This window comes from Hemicordylus capensis, chromosome 3, assembly GCF_027244095.1.
Source record: "Hemicordylus capensis ecotype Gifberg chromosome 3, rHemCap1.1.pri, whole genome shotgun sequence".
In the NCBI taxonomy this organism is placed as follows: Eukaryota; Metazoa; Chordata; class Lepidosauria; order Squamata; family Cordylidae; genus Hemicordylus; species Hemicordylus capensis.
The window spans coordinates 354,094,477-354,112,367 of NC_069659.1; the positions used below are offsets into that span (position 1 = coordinate 354,094,477).

At 47.9% G+C, this 17,891-nt stretch overlaps 2 protein-coding genes and 1 non-coding gene across 3 annotated transcripts in view; 1 reads left to right on the plus strand and 2 right to left on the minus strand.

Moving 5' to 3' along the window:
* Nucleotides 1–5,915: 5,915 nt before the first annotated feature.
* Nucleotides 5,916–12,626, minus strand: RPL35A (ribosomal protein L35a). Its single transcript, XM_053313261.1, has 5 exons — nt 12,517–12,626; nt 8,999–9,041; nt 7,297–7,449; nt 6,591–6,735; nt 5,916–5,973 (listed from the first exon to the last, which is right to left on the minus strand). The coding sequence occupies exons 2-5, from the start codon at nt 9,007–9,009 to the stop codon at nt 5,950–5,952; spliced, it is 333 nt and encodes a 110-aa protein (XP_053169236.1). The 5' UTR covers nt 9,010–9,041; nt 12,517–12,626; the 3' UTR covers nt 5,916–5,949.
* TRNAA-GGC (transfer RNA alanine (anticodon GGC)) lies at nt 6,449–6,517 on the minus strand. The gene has a single exon. It is a non-coding gene; the product is annotated as a tRNA-Ala (tRNA).
* Nucleotides 12,627–12,691: 65 nt separating the features above from the next.
* Nucleotides 12,692–17,891, plus strand: part of IQCG (IQ motif containing G) — a 34,472-nt gene continuing 29,272 nt past the window's right edge. Inside the window, exon 1 of the mRNA XM_053313259.1 lies at nt 12,692–12,868. Coding sequence (XP_053169234.1) covers nt 12,834–12,868 — 35 coding nt within the window. The 5' untranslated portion in view covers nt 12,692–12,833. The remainder of the gene's footprint in view (nt 12,869–17,891) is intronic.

A 17,891-nucleotide genomic window follows, 5' to 3' on the forward strand; every position in this document is an offset into this window, starting at 1 on the left:
TGGAAACAATTAGAAGAAACACTGCTCCCAATCCCTGCATAATCTCCTACATAGAAGGCTGGGTTGCTCCCAAAGAAATGTCCCCAAATGTTTTAACTCCCGCTTGGATCTTTCTTGGCAACCTGTGACCTAATTCTTTTCTTTTAAATGTTGTGCTGATAACAAAAGAGGTCTGGTCAAAAATGTGGACATAACCCCCAGAACTCATCCACCAGACAGGTTTACTTTTCTTTACTGATTAACTGAGGAGGTGAGGTCTCTGGCCTGCCTCCGAGGTTTTCTCTTCCTGCTCACTGGTGAGAGAATAGTCATCCTGTGTTAAGACTTGGGTCCGCGAGAAGCCTTACCCAGGATGCACTTGGCTGCTCATTTAAGCTAAACGGTCGCTCAGTGGAGGCTGCATGCTCTTTCAGGGCCCCAACCCAATCAAGCTAGTGGACGTGGGGTGGGTGGTTCCGTGAGTTGTCTTCCCATCATTTCGTTTGCAAATGGAAATCAGCAGTGGGGGCTGACATGGTTAGGAGAGGACTAGCAGGGTGGAAGGGGGTGCTTAATGCTGCCCCCTCCTCTGACTGAAGTTGTCCCCCAACAGGTCCACATACCCCTCCCTCTCCTGTGGGTTAGAAAGCAGCATCAGAAAGGTGCAAATCTGAGCAGCCAATAGGGAAAGTGTTCAGCAGCCCAGTCTCCTGGCTGGTCCTCTGCCCACTGCTGCAGCTGCAGCATCTCCTGGCAACCTAGGAAGCTGCCGTTTACTGAGTCAGACCCTAGGTCCATCTAGCTCAGTACTGTCTACACTGGCTGGCAGCAGCTCTTCCAGCCCTACCTGGAAATACCAGGAGTGAACAGGGGACCCTCTGTGTGCAAAGCAGATGCTCTTCCACAGAGCTATGGTCCCATCCCCTAAGGGGAACATCTTACAGTGCTCACATGTAGTTTCCCTTCCAAATGCAGACCAAGGTGGACCCTACTTAGCACAGGGGAGCTACCACAAGACTGGCTCTCCTCCCCAGGAGTTCCCAACCTTGGGTTCCCCAGAGGTGGTTGGACTACAATTCCCATCACCCCCAGCCACCATGGCCTTCCCCATCCCTCTTCTGGCCCCCTCAGCCTCTCTTCTCCCCTTCTTGTGGAGCCAACAGGACTCCAGTTTAACCAGGCAGTGGAAGAGGGTGGGTGAAAGGACCAGTGGAGAGACGGGGCAAAAGGCACCATCGCAGCCCGCTCTCCCACCGCCTGGGGATGCAGGATTTCTGGGTGGGAGCAAGTAACAACCCCTCTTGCCTTCCCTGCACCAGAGGCCAACTGGCACACTTCAGCCCACCAGGTACCGAGAGCACGGAGGAGCCAGTGCAGAGCAAATATCTGCAGACAGCTCAGGCCAGTCAGCCAAGCTGTGTGCTACAGGCCGAGGAACCAACGCTTGGGATTTCTGGCTAACTAACCACGGGGGGAATTATGTAGAGATGGGTTAGACTCTAAGCCTAAAAGAAATCTACTTCCAAAGTGAATCGTGTGTGTGTGTGTGTGCGCATAAAGTGGAATATCTGCTGGGCCACTGTGTGGAACAGGACGCTGGACTAGAGAGGCCTTGAGCCTGAACCAGCAGGGCTGTTCTCATGGTCGGTTGGGAATGCCACTGTTCCAGTGCTAGAAGTTAGCAAGGGGGCCACCACCCAGGCCAACGCAAACACAGATCCAGCTTCTCAGCTGCCAGCAAAATTGTAGCAGCCTCTCACCTTTTGCCTTATTGATCTGGCCACTGTTTACTGGTGCAAGAGGGCAAGGTTTACCTCCCCTTCCATCTGGAGCCTTGGACAGCTCTATGTCCACACACAGAGCAAGGCGAAGGAAGAGCAGCAACGCTGCATCTCTCGGGGCAGGGTGGGGGGTCCCAGCATCAACACACTCCCCATACGTGCCCCCCCCGGTAGTCAAGATGCACCTGGACACTCAGGAACTGCTACACCAGGGCCACTCAACTTTGGCCCTCCTGCAGATGTTGGCCTACAACTCCCATAATCGGCCACTGTGGCTGGGGATTATGGGAGTTGGAGTCCAAAAACAATTGGTGGGGGCTAAGTTGAGCAGGCCTGCGCTACACGCTCCCCCCCTCCCACCCCGCATTGAGTGCTGCGGTTTCTGCATCACAGCAGAGTGTTTATGAAGCCTAATGGCAGCATCGTGTTCACTGCTAAAAGCCAGCCACTGCTTGCCCCACTGGGCTGCAGGGGTGGGGTAGCCATATCACCATGTATGGGGCAATTCCTACGGGACCATGGTTATCCATGCTTCTGTAATATCCAGGTTCAATTACTCCAATGCACTGTACCCAGGGTTGCCTATGAAGAGTGTTCAGAAACCACAACTGGTTCGGAACATGGCGGGCAGGGCTATGGACTGGGATTTTCCACACAAAACACATGACTGTGCTGAAATTTCTCCTGGGGCAGAATTCAAACTGCTGGCTTGTGTATTTAAAACAAACAAACAGATACCCTGCTTTTCTAGCCATACCACAACACACAGCAACTTTTTGTTTTGTTTCTTTTAACATTAAAAGACACAAAAGCGCGTGATGTACACAGAAAAGCAATTGCAAACAGCAAGAAGCCAAACCCCACAGTACTAGAACTCACCTTAAGAATTGGGCTGCCCATCACACCAGTCAAGAACCAGAACAAAAGCAATGGAGTGTCCAGCATGACTGCAAAGATGGATATATGAATACTGCTTTTCAACAAAAGTTCTCAAAGCAGTTTATGTGGGAAAACAAATAGGATGGTTCCCTATCCGAAAAAGGCTCACACTGAAAAAAGAAAAATTAAGTAATCACATCAGCTGCAGCCACTGGAAGGCTGTTGTGCTGGGGTTGGGTAGGGCCAGTTGTCCTCCCCCTACTAAAGATAAGCGAACCATCCCGCAGGGGGTCATCCTAAACGCCCTACCGAATAGCCACTTCTTTACTTGAGACCTGAAGGTGTTGGTGGGCCACACAGTGAAAGGGAGTTCCAAAGTGCTGGTTTTGACATAAGAATGTCAGAACATCCGAACTGGATCAGGCCCAAAGCCCATGTGGTCCAGCATCCTGTTTCAAACAACGGCCCACCAGATGTCTCTGGGAAGCCCACAGGCTGGAGCTATTGCTACTCCTTGCAACTAGTATTTGGAGGCATCCTGGCTCTGAGATTGGAGGTGGCCTATAGTCACCAGACTAGTAGTCATTGATAGACCCGTTTTCCATGAATGTGTTTAAACCCCTCTTAAAGCCATCTAGGCTGTTGGCTGTCACAACTTGTGGCAGAGAATTCCATAGGTTGATTATGCAGTGTCAGTCCTAAATTTCTTGGCAATGTTTCATGGGATGACCCATTATCCCTATCAACTTTATCCACACAACACATTTTTTTAACTTCCCTGTCTTTTGTCTAAACAAAAAAGCACCAGGTGTTGTAGTCTTGCCTCATAAGGAAGGTGATCTAGGCCTCTGATCATCTTGGTTGCCCTCTTCTGCACCTTTTCCAGTTCTACAATGTCCTTTTTTTAGATGTGGTGACCAGAATTGTACACAATACTTCAAATGTGGCCACACCATATGGCATTATATTAGAGGTTTATTTTCAAACCCCTTCCTAATTGTTCCAAGCACGGAATCGGCCTTTTTCACAGCTGCCACACATTGAGTTGACACTTTCAATGAGCTGTCCACCATGACCCCCTCTCCTGGTCAGTTAATGACAGCTCAGACCCCATCAGCATATATGTGAAGTTGGGGTTTTTTGCTCCAATATGCATCATTTTTCACTTGTTAACAGTGAACTGCATTTGCCATTTTGTTGCCCACTCTCTGTTTGGAGCTCCTCGCAATCTCTTTTGGATTTCACTAACGCTAAATGATCTAGAAGTTGGGGTAAGCACTGGCAAGGTGACCAGATTTGCAGATGACACCAAACTATTGGAGTCATCTGCAAAATTTGGCCACTTCATTGCTTACCCCAACTACTAGATCATTCATGAACAATTGCACAGGTCCCAGTACAGATCCCTGGGGGACCCCACTTCCTACTTCCCTCCATTTAGAGAACTGTCAATTTATTCCTACCATCTGTTTCCTGTCCTTCAACCAGTTACCAATCCATACACTAACCCATTCCCTTATCCTTAGAAAACTCTAAATAGCAATGTGACCAGAGGATCTGAGTCATAGTGACACTCTGCCAGGTTGAGGGTTCCTGTCCTTTCACTGGGCGAAGCCCCAATCCAGACGCACCTTCGGAGATTAGGTACTAGTGTCATGACCTTTTAAATGGAATGGTCTCAGCAAACATACTTGCCAGGGTCTGCATTAGGGATGTGCACGGAACCAGTTTGAAGGCTGCGGGGGTGCCGCTTTAAGAGCAGGGGAGGGTGCACTTACCCCTTCCTCTGCTTTCCCCCTGCCGGCGTTCTTTAAAAGAAAGCTGATCAGGGCAGCAGCGCACCTCCCTGCTGCCCTGTTGGCTGGAAGTCCCCGAGGCGCCTGCACACACATGCACACATCGCTCTCGTGCGTCAGGGACTTCCAGCCATATCCTGCCAACGGGATGGCAGGGAGGTACGCTGCTGCCCCCTATCAGCTTTCTTAACAAAGGATGCCAGCGGGGGAAAGCAGCGGGAGCGGTAAGTGCACCCTCCCCTGCTCTTAAGGCGGCACTCCCGCCACCTTCAAACCGCCCTGCTGCGGTTCCATGCACATCCCTGGTCTGTAGTTGTAGAGAGTTGTAGTCCAATAACATCTGGAGACCCTAGTTTGAGAACAACTAACTAGGGTCTCCAGATGTTATTGGACTACAACTCTCATCATCCTCAGCCGCAATGGCCAAAGGCAGACAGGGTCAAAGGTCAAAATACGGCGCAAACCAGCCCCATAGTGCAGATTAAGATTAAGCATGGGCCCTACATTATGAAATCTCAGAACATGGCCTTTAATGTGTGGCAGAAAGCTGTTCAGACATGATACAGCAGCACCCACTGCTGGAAACTGTCAGAATAAAGCCACCCCGCCACTTATTTTGGTCACATGCAATAGTCTTCAATGCTTTCCTGTGGTGCGGTTCATCTCCAATGCAGGAAATGAAACCTGTTTGCTTCATTTTACCTGGCTGAATACTATGACCTAACACAGCCGCAGTTCCCAATGCAGATTCTTTTTACTGGAGTTAGGTATTAAGCAAATGATTTAGCATCCTAAGAAGCAATAGGCCTTATGACACCCAAGAAATACTCTAATGCAGGGCTGCTCAACTTCAGCCCTCCTGCAGATGTTGGCCTACAACTCCCGTAATCCTTGGCTATTGGCCACTGTGACTGGGGATTATGGGAGTTGTAGTCCAAAAACAGCTGGGGGCCCTAAGTTGAGCAGGCCTGCTTTAATGTATTCAAGTGCTGCCTTATGGAAACCAGGGTGGGGCTGCCAAGCTAGACATGAAAGCAGATGGACTTCCATCCTCTTTCTGCCCCATCCCATCAGAGGTTTGACATCCAAGTCAAACATAAGCTTAAAACATATTAACGTCACAGAAGATGGCTTTTACTGGAGCAAAGCTTGGGTTCCTTTATTCCCTTGAAAGGGATCCTGGAATGCAACTTGTAGAGCTTGAGAGGTTCCAGCGTTTCAGAGTACAGCACACAAAAGAGGACCACACTTATGGGACTTGAGACATATGGGGTTTACTTGTGGTGGGACTTAAAGTCCCTCCCCGAAAACACTTGAGTGAAGCAAAGAGTCATGAGATAAGAGGACAATCTGTTATTTTAATGCCTTTATCAGCTGCAAATACCGTTCTACTAATTTTCTGTAGAACAAATCACCTCCCTACATCTGAACCTCAGAGGTTGGTTAACAAAAATGCAACACACGACCAAATATACAAAAGTGGAATATATTCTGAATTTTATTCTCAGTCCAAATTAGACTCTAGATGGATACAGCATCTGTAAAAAGAACAAGAAATAGAAGGTTAGATATTCTGGAACAGAAACTAGTCACATCAAATGAATACTGACAGAGGAAAGAAAACCTACTTCCAAGTTTTTCTATACCCTCCACATCATATGAAGCCTAAGTTACAGTGTACCTAGTAGTTTTGACTTGCCACATCTCTCAAGATACCCTGGAAAGCATCAGAGCCATCAGGCACTAGTCCCCGACCACGTACTGCATCCAATGGAGACACTCTTGCAGCCAAGGGGAAAATGGCACAACCTCATGCATGTGTGCCAAGCTACAGACACAGAGCAGATGGCATCCTCTTCTTTTTAAAGGTGGTATTCAAAGGGCCAGGCAGAGAAAGGGCTCTCTCCATCAGGAACAGAGAAAGCTGCCTTATACAGAGTCAGACCACTGGTCCATCTAGCAAGTGGCAGCAGCTCTCCAAGGTTGCAGGCAGGAGTCTCCCTTGGCCCTACCTGGAGATACCAGGGATCGGACCTGGGACCTTCTGCATGCCAAGCAGATGCTCTGCCACTGAGCTATGGCCCCATATCCCAATGAGATGTGAACACAGAGAAGGATTGAGCCCTCTCAGGCAACACAGGGCACACGTCCTCACCACTCGGATTCTGTGTCCAATGGCTTTAGCAGGCAGGTTGGAACGGAACTTTGCTCGCACCATGCCACTGTTCCCGTGGGCACGGGTCACCTTCCCCCAGATTACTCTGGTTCTGTTGGGTTTGCCGCCAGGAGTCACCGTGTTGCTGAAAAATGGAAAACAGAACATACCATTAAGGACCACTGCCTCAGCCAAAAGCAGGAAAGCTCTCTAGGATGCAACAATTCACCATCCATGTATGAAACTTGATTTCTCTCAGCAGAATGTGTGAATAGTCTCTACTAAAGACGCTGTGCTGGTGTGAGGACTCATTCAGATATGCCGGTCATCCCTTGGTTTTACATTCACTGAGTGCCTGTATATGCCAACTAGCAAGCAGATACTCAAAATGAGAACCATTCAATGAAGTGCCTTTTATGCCAACAGGATGTCTGAGCTAGTATCTTGACTGAGGTAGGAAAATTACTGACTGGAAAGGTGTTTGGGGATTCTTGCAGCAGAACAAGAATTATGAATTCCAATCCTGAGCTCAGGCTGAGCTGCCTTGCTGGGCCCACAGATTCAGACCCAACATGGCAAGGCAGCCTTTTCATTACAACAGCTCTAGAGTTCTGACAAGTTTCAAGCCCTCCCAGGAACTTCAGCAGGCACAAGCATCAGAGATCACCCTTTCTTCAACCAACTAGCCTGCACACGGGACACTTACTTTTTTGCTTTGTACACGTAGGCGCATTTCTTGCCCAAGTAGAACTCAGTCTCATTGCGGGAATAAACCCCCTCAATCTTCAGGAGGGCTGTGTGCTCCCTCTGGTTTCGGAGACCTCGTTTGTAGCCAGCAAAAGTGGCTTTGGACCACAACCTATGGAAAAAAGTGCACACAGGTTCAACCCCAAGCACTATAACTCAAGCCTGCAAAAGCACCAGATTATGAGAAGAAACTGCAGAGGCTTCCTTTGCTAGAAGGAATCAGCTTTGCCTTCATCCCAACAGTCTCCTTTTGTTATTCTCATTTAACAGGTAACAGCAATGGAATGCCACAGCGCCCATAAGCTCAGGGCAGAGAAGGAGTTTGAATCTTCTCTATTCACTGGTAGGGATGTGCACGAACCTGTTCAGAGACCCTTTTACGGGCCTCTGAACAGATTCGAACATGGGGCTGGTTCAAAGTTCGAAGGCCCCAGGGGTGGCGCTTTAAGGGCGGGGGAGGGTGCACACACCCCCCGAGTAATTTTTTCATAAAAACATTCAGGGTGGCAGCTTACCTCCCTGCTGCCCTCCTCAGCCGGGAGTACTGGGCGTGCGTGCACCCGTCTGATGTGCATGTGCGCCCAGTACTTCCTTCTGGCCGAGGAGGGCAATGGGGCGGCAGGGAGGTATGCTGCTGCCCAAAAGGTTTTTGCAAAAAATTGATGCCAGCGGGGGGAAAGCGGCAGGAGGGGCAAGTGCACTCCCCTGCTTAAAGCGCCACCCCCGCAGCTTCCAAAGCGCCCGGCCACGGTTCCGTGCACAGCCCTATTCACTAGACTATGCTCTCTAATCAGTTTCTGCAACATGAGTGTTTGGAACCCACGGCCTAGTTCATTATACACATGGAGTGAAGATTTATTCTGACATCTCTCTCAGCATGAGGCAGCCATTATTTCCAGCCAGTACCTATTATCCTCTGGGGTGCGTGCTGTGCCCTCCCCCGCCCCCGCCTGCACGACTGCACAGACTAACCCTATGCAGGTCGTTGCCCAAAGTCTGGCTACATTAACTTCAGCGAGAACATCAGAACTTCAAAGTCTGCCAGTACAACTGGAACTAAGCATGAGCTGACTGAGAACACAGAATGCCACACAGAAAAACTTGCAAATAAGTCTCAACTTGATGCACATATTGAGATAGCACCTCCTTAGTTCCATCCAGCATGATATTAACATATCAATCAAGACAACTGCAGGATGCCCAAGCCACAAGTCAGTAACCAGGGAAGAAAAATAATCACACCCCACTGTCATTTCGCTGCAGCTTCTGGGTATTTGTCAGGATCTGAAAAGTTGGATAAACTATTATAGTTCCTTTTATGTCTCAGGAAGAGTTACAAGGATGTACCAGCCAAATAAAATTGCGCCTGTTTGCTCTTGACAGAATTTGCAACACAGTAAGACACTTTATTTACAGAGAGGCGGGTGTATGTTGAACACTCATTAGCCTCCCTATGCAAGGGAAGAGAGTAAACCCCAACTAGCATCATGGATCTGAACAGCAACAGGAGTCAAAGCAACTGGTTAAGACTAACATGCTGATTTGCATGACCCAGTGAAAACCTGCACAATAAAGAAAGGTGCAGCAAATAAAATATGTGTGAGAGATGGCAAAGGCAGCAGAGGAAGAGAGAAGAATCTCCAGGAACAGCATTTTCCTACCTGCCAGTCATGGTGTTGCCTTGAAGTCCTGTCCCAAACAGGCCTAAAAACAAAACATCAAGAGGTATCAGCTCAAGGATCAGCCTAATAAACCCATCAGACCTGGAATGAGTAGTTTCTGGCTTCCTGCAGCTTCTTCTTACTACTTCAGAAAGCAAGTGCAGAAACTAAAAGCAACCAGGATAACCAAGATCCTCACCTCAATCACTAGGGAGCAGCAGGGATCACTCCATCCAAGAAATGCCCACACAGGGTCTAAATCTCTCAAGTTGCCTATTTCATCCCTGTCTACTTTCCCCATTAAAACACAAATACAAATAATTTATTTGTATAAATAAATACAAATAAGCAAAAAGGGGGCCGAAGTGGATCTCCCTAGGGATGGCATTCCACAATGAAGATGCTGTTACTGAGTGCCTGCCGGCCAAATCTCTGCTAATGGCTGGCCCAGGCAGGTTCATGTGGGAGAAATGGTCCTTAAGGTAACCTGGTCTCAGATCATTTAGGACTGTAAAGGTCAAAGCCAGCACCTTCAATTGTGCTTGGAAGTACACTGGACCAAAGTGGCGTCATATGCTCTAACCATCCTGCATCTGCAACAACTGGAGCTTCCATGCTGTCTTCAAGGGCAGTTCAACACAGAACATGTTACAGTGATTTAGCTTGGATGTAACCAACACACTGATAGCTGAAGGCAGGTCAGCATGTTCGAGATCACAGTTGGTAAACCCACCACAGCTGGTAAAAGGCATTCCCAGCCACCACCAATACATGGTAGCACAGGAACAAAGCTAAGTTCAGAAGTGATCCCAGAGTGTGAATATGGTCCTTCAGGAAGAGCACAACTCCATCTAGGACAGATCTAATATTTTCATCCAGCAAGGCAGGAGCCACCAGTTATCTGGATTAGGTTTCAGATTGTTTGCCCCCATCCAGTCCACTACTGCTTCTCGATGCTGGTTCAGCGTTTCAACTGGCTCCCTGGGATTAGATGTTGGAACAAGAGATAGAACCGGGTGTCATCAGCATACTGCAGCCCAAGTCTATGGAAACTGCTTCTGGCAGTTTCATGTAAATTAACAGTAGTCAAAACAGAGACCTTCCCTTAGCATCACCATCCTGGGACTGCTCCTCCAGACATAAGTGGAGCCACTAAAATATGGTGCCCCCTGCCATTCAAGCAGGACACCATGGTCAATAGTATTATAAGCCACTGAGAGAGCCAAAGAATCAACAGGGTTGTACTCCTCGCCATTGCTCAGCAAAGGCAATCAAGAAAGGCAACAAAAGGCAGTCCCTATCTTGAATCCAAGTTGGAATCCAGGCTGAAAAGGGCCTAAATAATTAATTTAGAGACATTCATCCAGTCTGGGATTAAGAGGACACCACCTACTCCAGCAGCTTGTTAAAAAATGACAGTCTGGAGACCAAATGTTCAGCTTGTCCTGAGATGCAGAGGCTTTCTTTATCAAGGGACACAATACTGTCTCCTTCAACGTAGCAGGGACAGCACTGTCCCCTGAGAGGCATTTATTACTTCCGACACTAGCCCTGCAAATGTTAGCAGCTATGATGGCAAGGATCTAGGTAACAGATGGTAGGCCCCACTCCCACAGGCACACTGCCCACATCTTCAGTCACAAGTAAAGGTAGTGCCTAAAAAGAAGCATTATTTTCCCAACAATAGCCAACCAGATGCCTCCAGGGAGCTCACCAGCAGGGCTTGAAGGCAACAACTCCCTCATGCTGTTGCTCCCCTATCAACTAATTCATAGGTAGACTGCCTCGGAGTAAAGAGGCTCCATTTCAATGTCATACTCAATAGCTATTAGGAGACAAATTCCAAGAAGATAAATCTGTCCAAGGCATGGCTACTGCCACATCCTACTGCAGTGAATTCCACTGAATGTGTGTCATTTCAAGTTCCAGAGATCATATTAGTCTGTTGCAGCAAAACAATAGTCCTGTGGCATGAGAAGGCTGGTAGCACCCGCTTTTGTCAGCCAGCGCTTACTTAGCCAGATACATGAAATGGCCACCTGAGTAGGTGTGTGCTGCAATTATATTTCTTTTAATGTGTTCTGCGAAAATACATAGCATTGCCTATCCTGGCAGCAGCTCTGCAAGATCCTTCCCAGCCCTGCTAGCTATAATCCATTTTTACTGAAGTTGGCAACTTGACTTGAGTCCAGGGACCTTCTGCACACAGTCTACACCCAAGCTATGACCTAAGCTCCAACAAAAATGAAGGCAGCTTAACTTCACTGACAGCTGGACCATGCCAGACAAGTAGCAGCACTTCTCTACCCTATAAATAATTAGCATGGAATTATTAGCCACAAGAACTGGCGATGGATACAAAAATAGGCCTGGTCAACCAAGACAATAGAACGGGAAGCAGCAGTGTTCCCGCTAACAGAGATTCCCAGAGGTTGTTGACTACAATGCCCAGAATCCCAAGCTGCAATGGCTTTTCCTTGGGGATTGTGGGAGTTGTAGTCAACAACACCTGAGAATCCCTGTTAGAGGAAACACTGATAGGGAGGGCACAATGAACAGAACCACCTCATGCTACTGGTGGAGGACACCACTTCTGAATGCTCCTTTATGTGAAAAACTCCCTGCAAACAAAAAGCTGGCACAAGCAGCAGAGGGCTGGCCTTGAACTTTGCCCCTCGAGATGCTGATTTTCGACCTGCAAGCTTTCCAAAAAGAGGAACATTCCAAAGTGGAACTCCACCCCTCCTCACCCCACCTGAAGCAGCACAGGCCATCCGACCGCATTCACCGACCCCAACTTGAATGGCTTTAAAAGGGGATGTGGAAAATTCATGAAAGAGAAGGAGATCCAAATGGAACCTCCATGTTCAAGGGCAGTAGCCCGCTGGATACCATTTGCTGGGGAGCAGCAGCAGCGAGAGGCGGCTCTTTTCATGCCCTGCTGGTGGACTTCCCAGAGGCACCGAGTTGGCGACGGTGGGCCAGGGAACCCCTTGGCCGGATCCAGCGGGAAGATGCTTGTATTAAGGTGGCTAGACCTCAGCGCCGCCAACTCATCACTCTCCTCCACAGCCACTGGATAGAGACGCCCAGGCTGCCCGCCGCCTAAGGGGCTCCCTTCTCACCAGTGAGGAGAGCAAAGAAGGGTCCCTCCACACAATTCCCTCTAACAGCGATTCCCAGATGTTGTTGACTACAACGCCCAGCATCCCCAGCTGCAATGGCCTTTGGCTGGGGGTTATGGGAGTTGTAGTCAACAACATCTAGGAACCCTTGTTAGAGGGACCGCTGGTGCTCCAGCTCCCGCAGCCTGCTAGAGGCGGCCTCTGTGCCATCCGTCTAAGCTCGGGAGCCCGGCCGCATCCAGCCCGCATCCAAGCCATCCTGACGCCGTCTGCCGCCCAACTCGGTTATTCCCGCTGGGCGGCTCTCGCGAAGCCCATCCGACCCCCTCTGGAAGCGGTTTGTCTCCTCCTTCGCCCCCCGAGCCGCCGCCAACGCTCCAACCCCGCTCTCACCTCAACAGCACCGGCCCAAGATGGCGGCGAGAAAGAGAGAGCGCCGCAGGGCAATCTGGGATAGGAAATCGTAAGGACCTCTTGCCGGTCCCGTGAGGTGGCTACACTATCTGCCTGTCTGGAATCTCCCGACGGTCTTTCCCTAACACTTTCCTCGGTTTTCCCCACCCTTCAAACCAAGGGCTTCTTCTGTTCCTTCTCCCAGAAGACACTCCCGTACACGGATGTAGCGAATTATGGCGTTTAAAAACGACAGGCGGACGCTAAGTCTGTCCTTTCTTAGGAGTGAAGGCCCCTCCTGAAGCTTGGGAGTAACCATGGAGACCAGGCCTGCTCTGCGTGGGCCTCCCGGGTGAGTCTGAAAGGAAGGGTCGCTGAGCCTCTTCCCTCCTCCCCCGCCATCACACAGTAGCTATGTGCAAGCTCTGGAGTTGAGCAGAATTCTTCTTCAGGCTAGATGCTAAACAGAATGAGAGGAGAACACCCACCCACGCGCCCCTCTCTACCTGTTGCTGGGCATGATGGAGACCCTAGAGGAGCGGGGGAGGGGGTGGCCAACCTGTTCTGTCTTCAGTCAGGGTTCCTTGAGCATCCCTCAGGGATGCCACAACACTTTATTATCTCCCACCTCAGGCACGACTATTTCTGTGAGCTGCTCCAAGCCGCATTGCCTTAGAGGGGGCATGATATCAATATTGTAAATAAAGAAATGTCGGCAAGTAGTACATGACCCAGTCTAGTCTTGTGGCTTGCAAACTTACATAGGAAGCTGCCCTATACTGAGTCAGACCATTGGTCCATCTAGCTCAGTCTTGTCTTTACAGACTGGCAGCGGCTTTTCCAAGGTTGCAGACAGGAATCTCTCTCAGCCCTATCTTGGAGATGCTGCCAGGGAGAGAACTGGGAACCTTCTGCTTTTCCCAGAGCGGCCCCATTATCCCCTAAGGGGAATATCTTCCAGTGCTCACACATAAAGTCTCCCATTCAAATACAAACCAGGGCAGACCCTGCTTACTAAAAGGGACAATTCATGCTTGCTAACACAAGAAGGCCACCTTAAGTGTAGCTGTGGGGAAATGCTTGACTTACAAGCAGAAGGTTGCTAGTTCGAATCCCCGCTGGTCTGTTTCCCAGACTATGGGAAACCCCTATATCGGGCAGCAGCGATACAGGAAGATGCTGAAAGGCATCATCTCATACTGTGCAGGAGGAAGCAATGGCAACCCCCACTCCCACCCCCATATTCTACCAAAGACAACCACAGGGCTCTGTTGGCGCCAGGAGTTGAAACTGACTCGACGGCACACTTAACCTTAGCACAAGAAGAGCTTCAGTGCTGAATGTTCAAAATCAGTTTTTATCTTTGAGCAGCATTGGTGTGACGAAACAGGCAGGATATGTGTAATGGTTTGTTTATTTATCTGATTTAGGTTTGTGTAGCAGAGTAAAGGTTTTGCCATTTATTTATTTGGGTTTTGGAATGTAGGGATTGAAAAAGTAAAAAATAACAAATTGCCAGGGATGGCATCCACCCAAGAGTTCTGAAGGAACTCAAATTTGAACAAGCAAACGTATGTAACTTGCCCCTACAAGACAAGTTCTGTACAAGAGGACAAGAAAGCAGCCAATTTAACTCCCGATTTTCAAAAAGGAATCCAGGAGGGATCCGGGTAACTACAGATGGTTACCTTAAATTGATGGTTACTGGTAAATTGATGGAAAGCATACTTAAGGACAAAACTGTTAAATATATCGAAGAACAGGACTTGCTGAAGGAGAACTCTTATGCAAGAGCAGGTCTTGCCTCATTAATCTTTTGGAATTATTTGAGAGTGTCAACAGGCATGTGGATAAAGGTGATCTGGTCAACATCTTGGACTTCCAAACTTGAAATTCCAATTTTTTTTTAATTTAATATATTTATATATCACCCCAAAACTTACATCTTTGTCTTTTGACAAAGTTCCCCACCAAAGGCTCCTGAGTAAACTTAGCAGTCATGGGATAAGGGGACAGGTTTATTTACAACTGGTTGAACAACAGTAAACAGGGTAGGAATAAATGGATAGTTTTCACAATGGAGGGAAGTAAGAAGTGGAGTCCCCCAGGGAACCTTATTGGGACCAGTGTTCTTTAACTTATTCATAAATGATCTAAAAAGTTGGGGTAAGCAGTGAAGTGGCCAAATTTGCAGATGACACTAAACTATTTAGGGTAGTGAAATCCAAAACAGTTGTGAAGAGCTCCAAAAGGATCTCTCCAAACTGGGTGAGTGGGCGACAAAATGGCAAATGTGGTTCAAAGTAAGCAAGTCTAAAGTGATGTATATTGGGGCAAAAAAACCCAGCTTCACATATACACTGATGTGGTCTGAGCTGTCAGTAACTGACCAGGAGAGAGATCTTGGAGTTGTGGTGGACAGCTCATTGAAAGTGTTGATTCAGTGCATAGCAGCTGTGGAAAAGGAAAATTTTTAGTTTGGAAAAGAGGCAAATACAGGGAGACGTGTTAGAGATGTATAAAGCTGTGCATGGTGTAGACAGAGTGGACAGAGAGAAATTTGTCTCCCTCTCTCACAACACTAGAACCAGTGGTCATCCCATGAAATTGAAGGCCAGGAAATTTAAGACCAACAAAAGAAAGTATTTTTTTACACAGCAAATAATTAATCTGGCTCTGCCATGGGATGTGGTGTTGGCCACTAGCTTGGATGGCTTTAAAGGGGGCTTAGACAAATTCATGGAGGACAGGTCCATTGTTCCCTCTAACAGGGATTCCCAGATGTTGTTGACTACAACTCCCATAATCTCCAAGCAAAAGCCATTGCAGCTGGGGATTCTGGGAGTTGTAGTCAACAACATCTGGGAATTCCTGTAAGGGAACACTGAGGACAAGTCTATCAACGGCTACTAGTTTGGTGGCTATAGACCACCTCCAGCCTCAGAGGTAAGATGCCTCCAAATACCAATTGCAAGGGAGCAACAGCAGGAAAGAGCCTGTGGGCTCCCCAGAGGCATCTGGTGGGCCACTGTGTGAAACAGGATGCTGAACTAGATAGGCCTTGAGCCTGATCTGCCTGGGCTATTCTTATGGTTAACCTTAATATTAATGGCTCAAGTTTTCAAGTTTCACATTGAAAAGTTAATGAACTCTCACAATTACATTTATTAAAGTTCTGATTGGTCAATGATTTTGCATTATATTCCATTCAAGTTATAATTATTAATTAGTACTTATACTTATTATGTTAAAAAATATTTTTTTTACTTGAAGGTTGAGGTTATGCAAGATATCGTATGTTTCAAGGGTTCCTCAAAAAGAGCTGAAAGTGCTAAGTTTACTGACTATATTAGAATTAAAGGCAGGAGACATACTAGTAATTTCCCCCCTTAAATTGGCATTGTTAAAGAAACAAGCAGGTTCCCACCCCTCCCCGTCAAGGAGAGCTGCCCTGCAGACCCCTTCCCCTCTGTAAGATGTTTGACCAATTGCCACATTGTGGCTGGGGCTGGGGGATTAGGGCTCATGTGGCCATTTCTGATTCTGCTCTGATTATTTATGCATCGCAAACTTGCACATCTTAATTTTCGGTGGGCAAGCAAGCTGTTCCACATTCCTTCAGATAAACCTGATAAACTGAACACTAGATAATGTTAGGGGTCATCTTAAGTGGCACAGCAGGGAAATGCTTGACTAACAAGCAGAAAGTTGCCAGTTCAAATCCCTGCTGGTACTATATTGGGCAGCAATGAAAAAGGAAGATGCTGAAAGGCATCATCTCATACTGTGTGGGAGGAGGCAATGGTACACCCCTCCTGTATTCTACCAAAGAAAACCACAGGGCTCTGTGGGCGCCAGGAGTCGAAATCAACTTGATGGCACACTTTACCTTTAGATAATATTAGCCCTTGGGTGGGGAAAGTTCCTCCTTGAAATATAAACATGCTCTAGTCTTTTCCTTATGTTAGCAAGTGTAATGTTAGCAAGTGTAAAGTGATGCACATTGGGACGAAAAACCCCAACTTCAAGTATATGCTGATGGGATCTGAGCTGTCGGTGACGGACCAGGAAAGGGATCTTGGGGTTGTGGTTGACAGCTCTTTGAAAGTGTCTATTCAATGTGCGGCAGCTGTGAAAAAGGCAAATTCCATGCTAGGGATTATTAGAAAGGGGATTGAAAATAAAACGGCTAACATTATAATGCCCTTATACAAAACTATGGTGTGACCACACTTGGAGTACTGCATACAATTCTGGTCACCACATCTTAAAAAGGACATTGTTGAACTGGAGAAGGTACAGAAGAGGGCAACCAAGATGATCAGGGGCCTAGAGCACCTTTCTTATGAGGCAAGACTACAACACCTGGGGCTTTTTAGTTTAGAAAAAAGACGACTGTGGGGAGACATGATAGAGGTCTATAAAATCATGCATGGCATGGAGAGAGAGAAATTCTTTTCCCTCTCACACAACACTAGAACCAGGGGTCACTCCATGAAATTGATTGCCAGGAGGTCTAGGACCAACAAACGGAAGCACTTTTTCACACAACGTGTGATCCACTTGTGGAACTCTCTGCCACAGGATGTGGTAATGGCCAACAACCTGGATGGCTTTAAGAGGGGTTTGGATGACTTCATGGAGGAGAGGTCTATCAATGGTTACTAGTCAGAGGGCTGTGAGCCACCTCCAGCCTCAAGGGTGTGCCTCTGAGTACCAGTTGCAGGGGAGCAATGGCAGGAGAGAGGGCGTGCCCCCAACTCCTGTCTGTGGCTTCTAGCGGCACCTAGTGGGCCACTGTGCGAAACAGGATGCTGGACTAGATGGGCCTTGAGCCTGATCCAGCAGGGCTGTTCTTATATTCTTATGTTCTTCTTTCAGCTGTAACTGAACTCTGTAAACCCCTCTGCAGCCCAAAGAGGGCACTGCAGATTGAAATATTCCCTGCATGTTTTTGCTTTGCAACAGTCATAACAGGTCAATTAAGGAAGGAAAAGGCAAAGATGTGCTTTCTATGGCAGAGAATAGGCTAAAGTTGTTCCAAGTGTTGTTTTGGTGGCTTAAGCCATTTCTCTTTCTTTGTTTAGTTCAGTTTTCGTTCCAGCCTTCCCAAAGGTTCAGGGCAGGTAACTGTGCTACAGACATCATTCAATTAAAGTTACCCCTTGCTTGCTGAACTCTTCATACTAGCCCAGGCCCTTCATCATTCTACCAGTGAAAATGGGGGTGCTCCAGTAAGCTTAAGACACCCCTATTCTCACAGCCTGAGTGATGTTCACCATCCACTGTTCACCATGGCGCTGAAGGCCCTTTTATTCCTGCTGTATGCTGCCTTCATTTTCTCTGTAACAGTCTGTGCTGCACTGGTTTCTGAA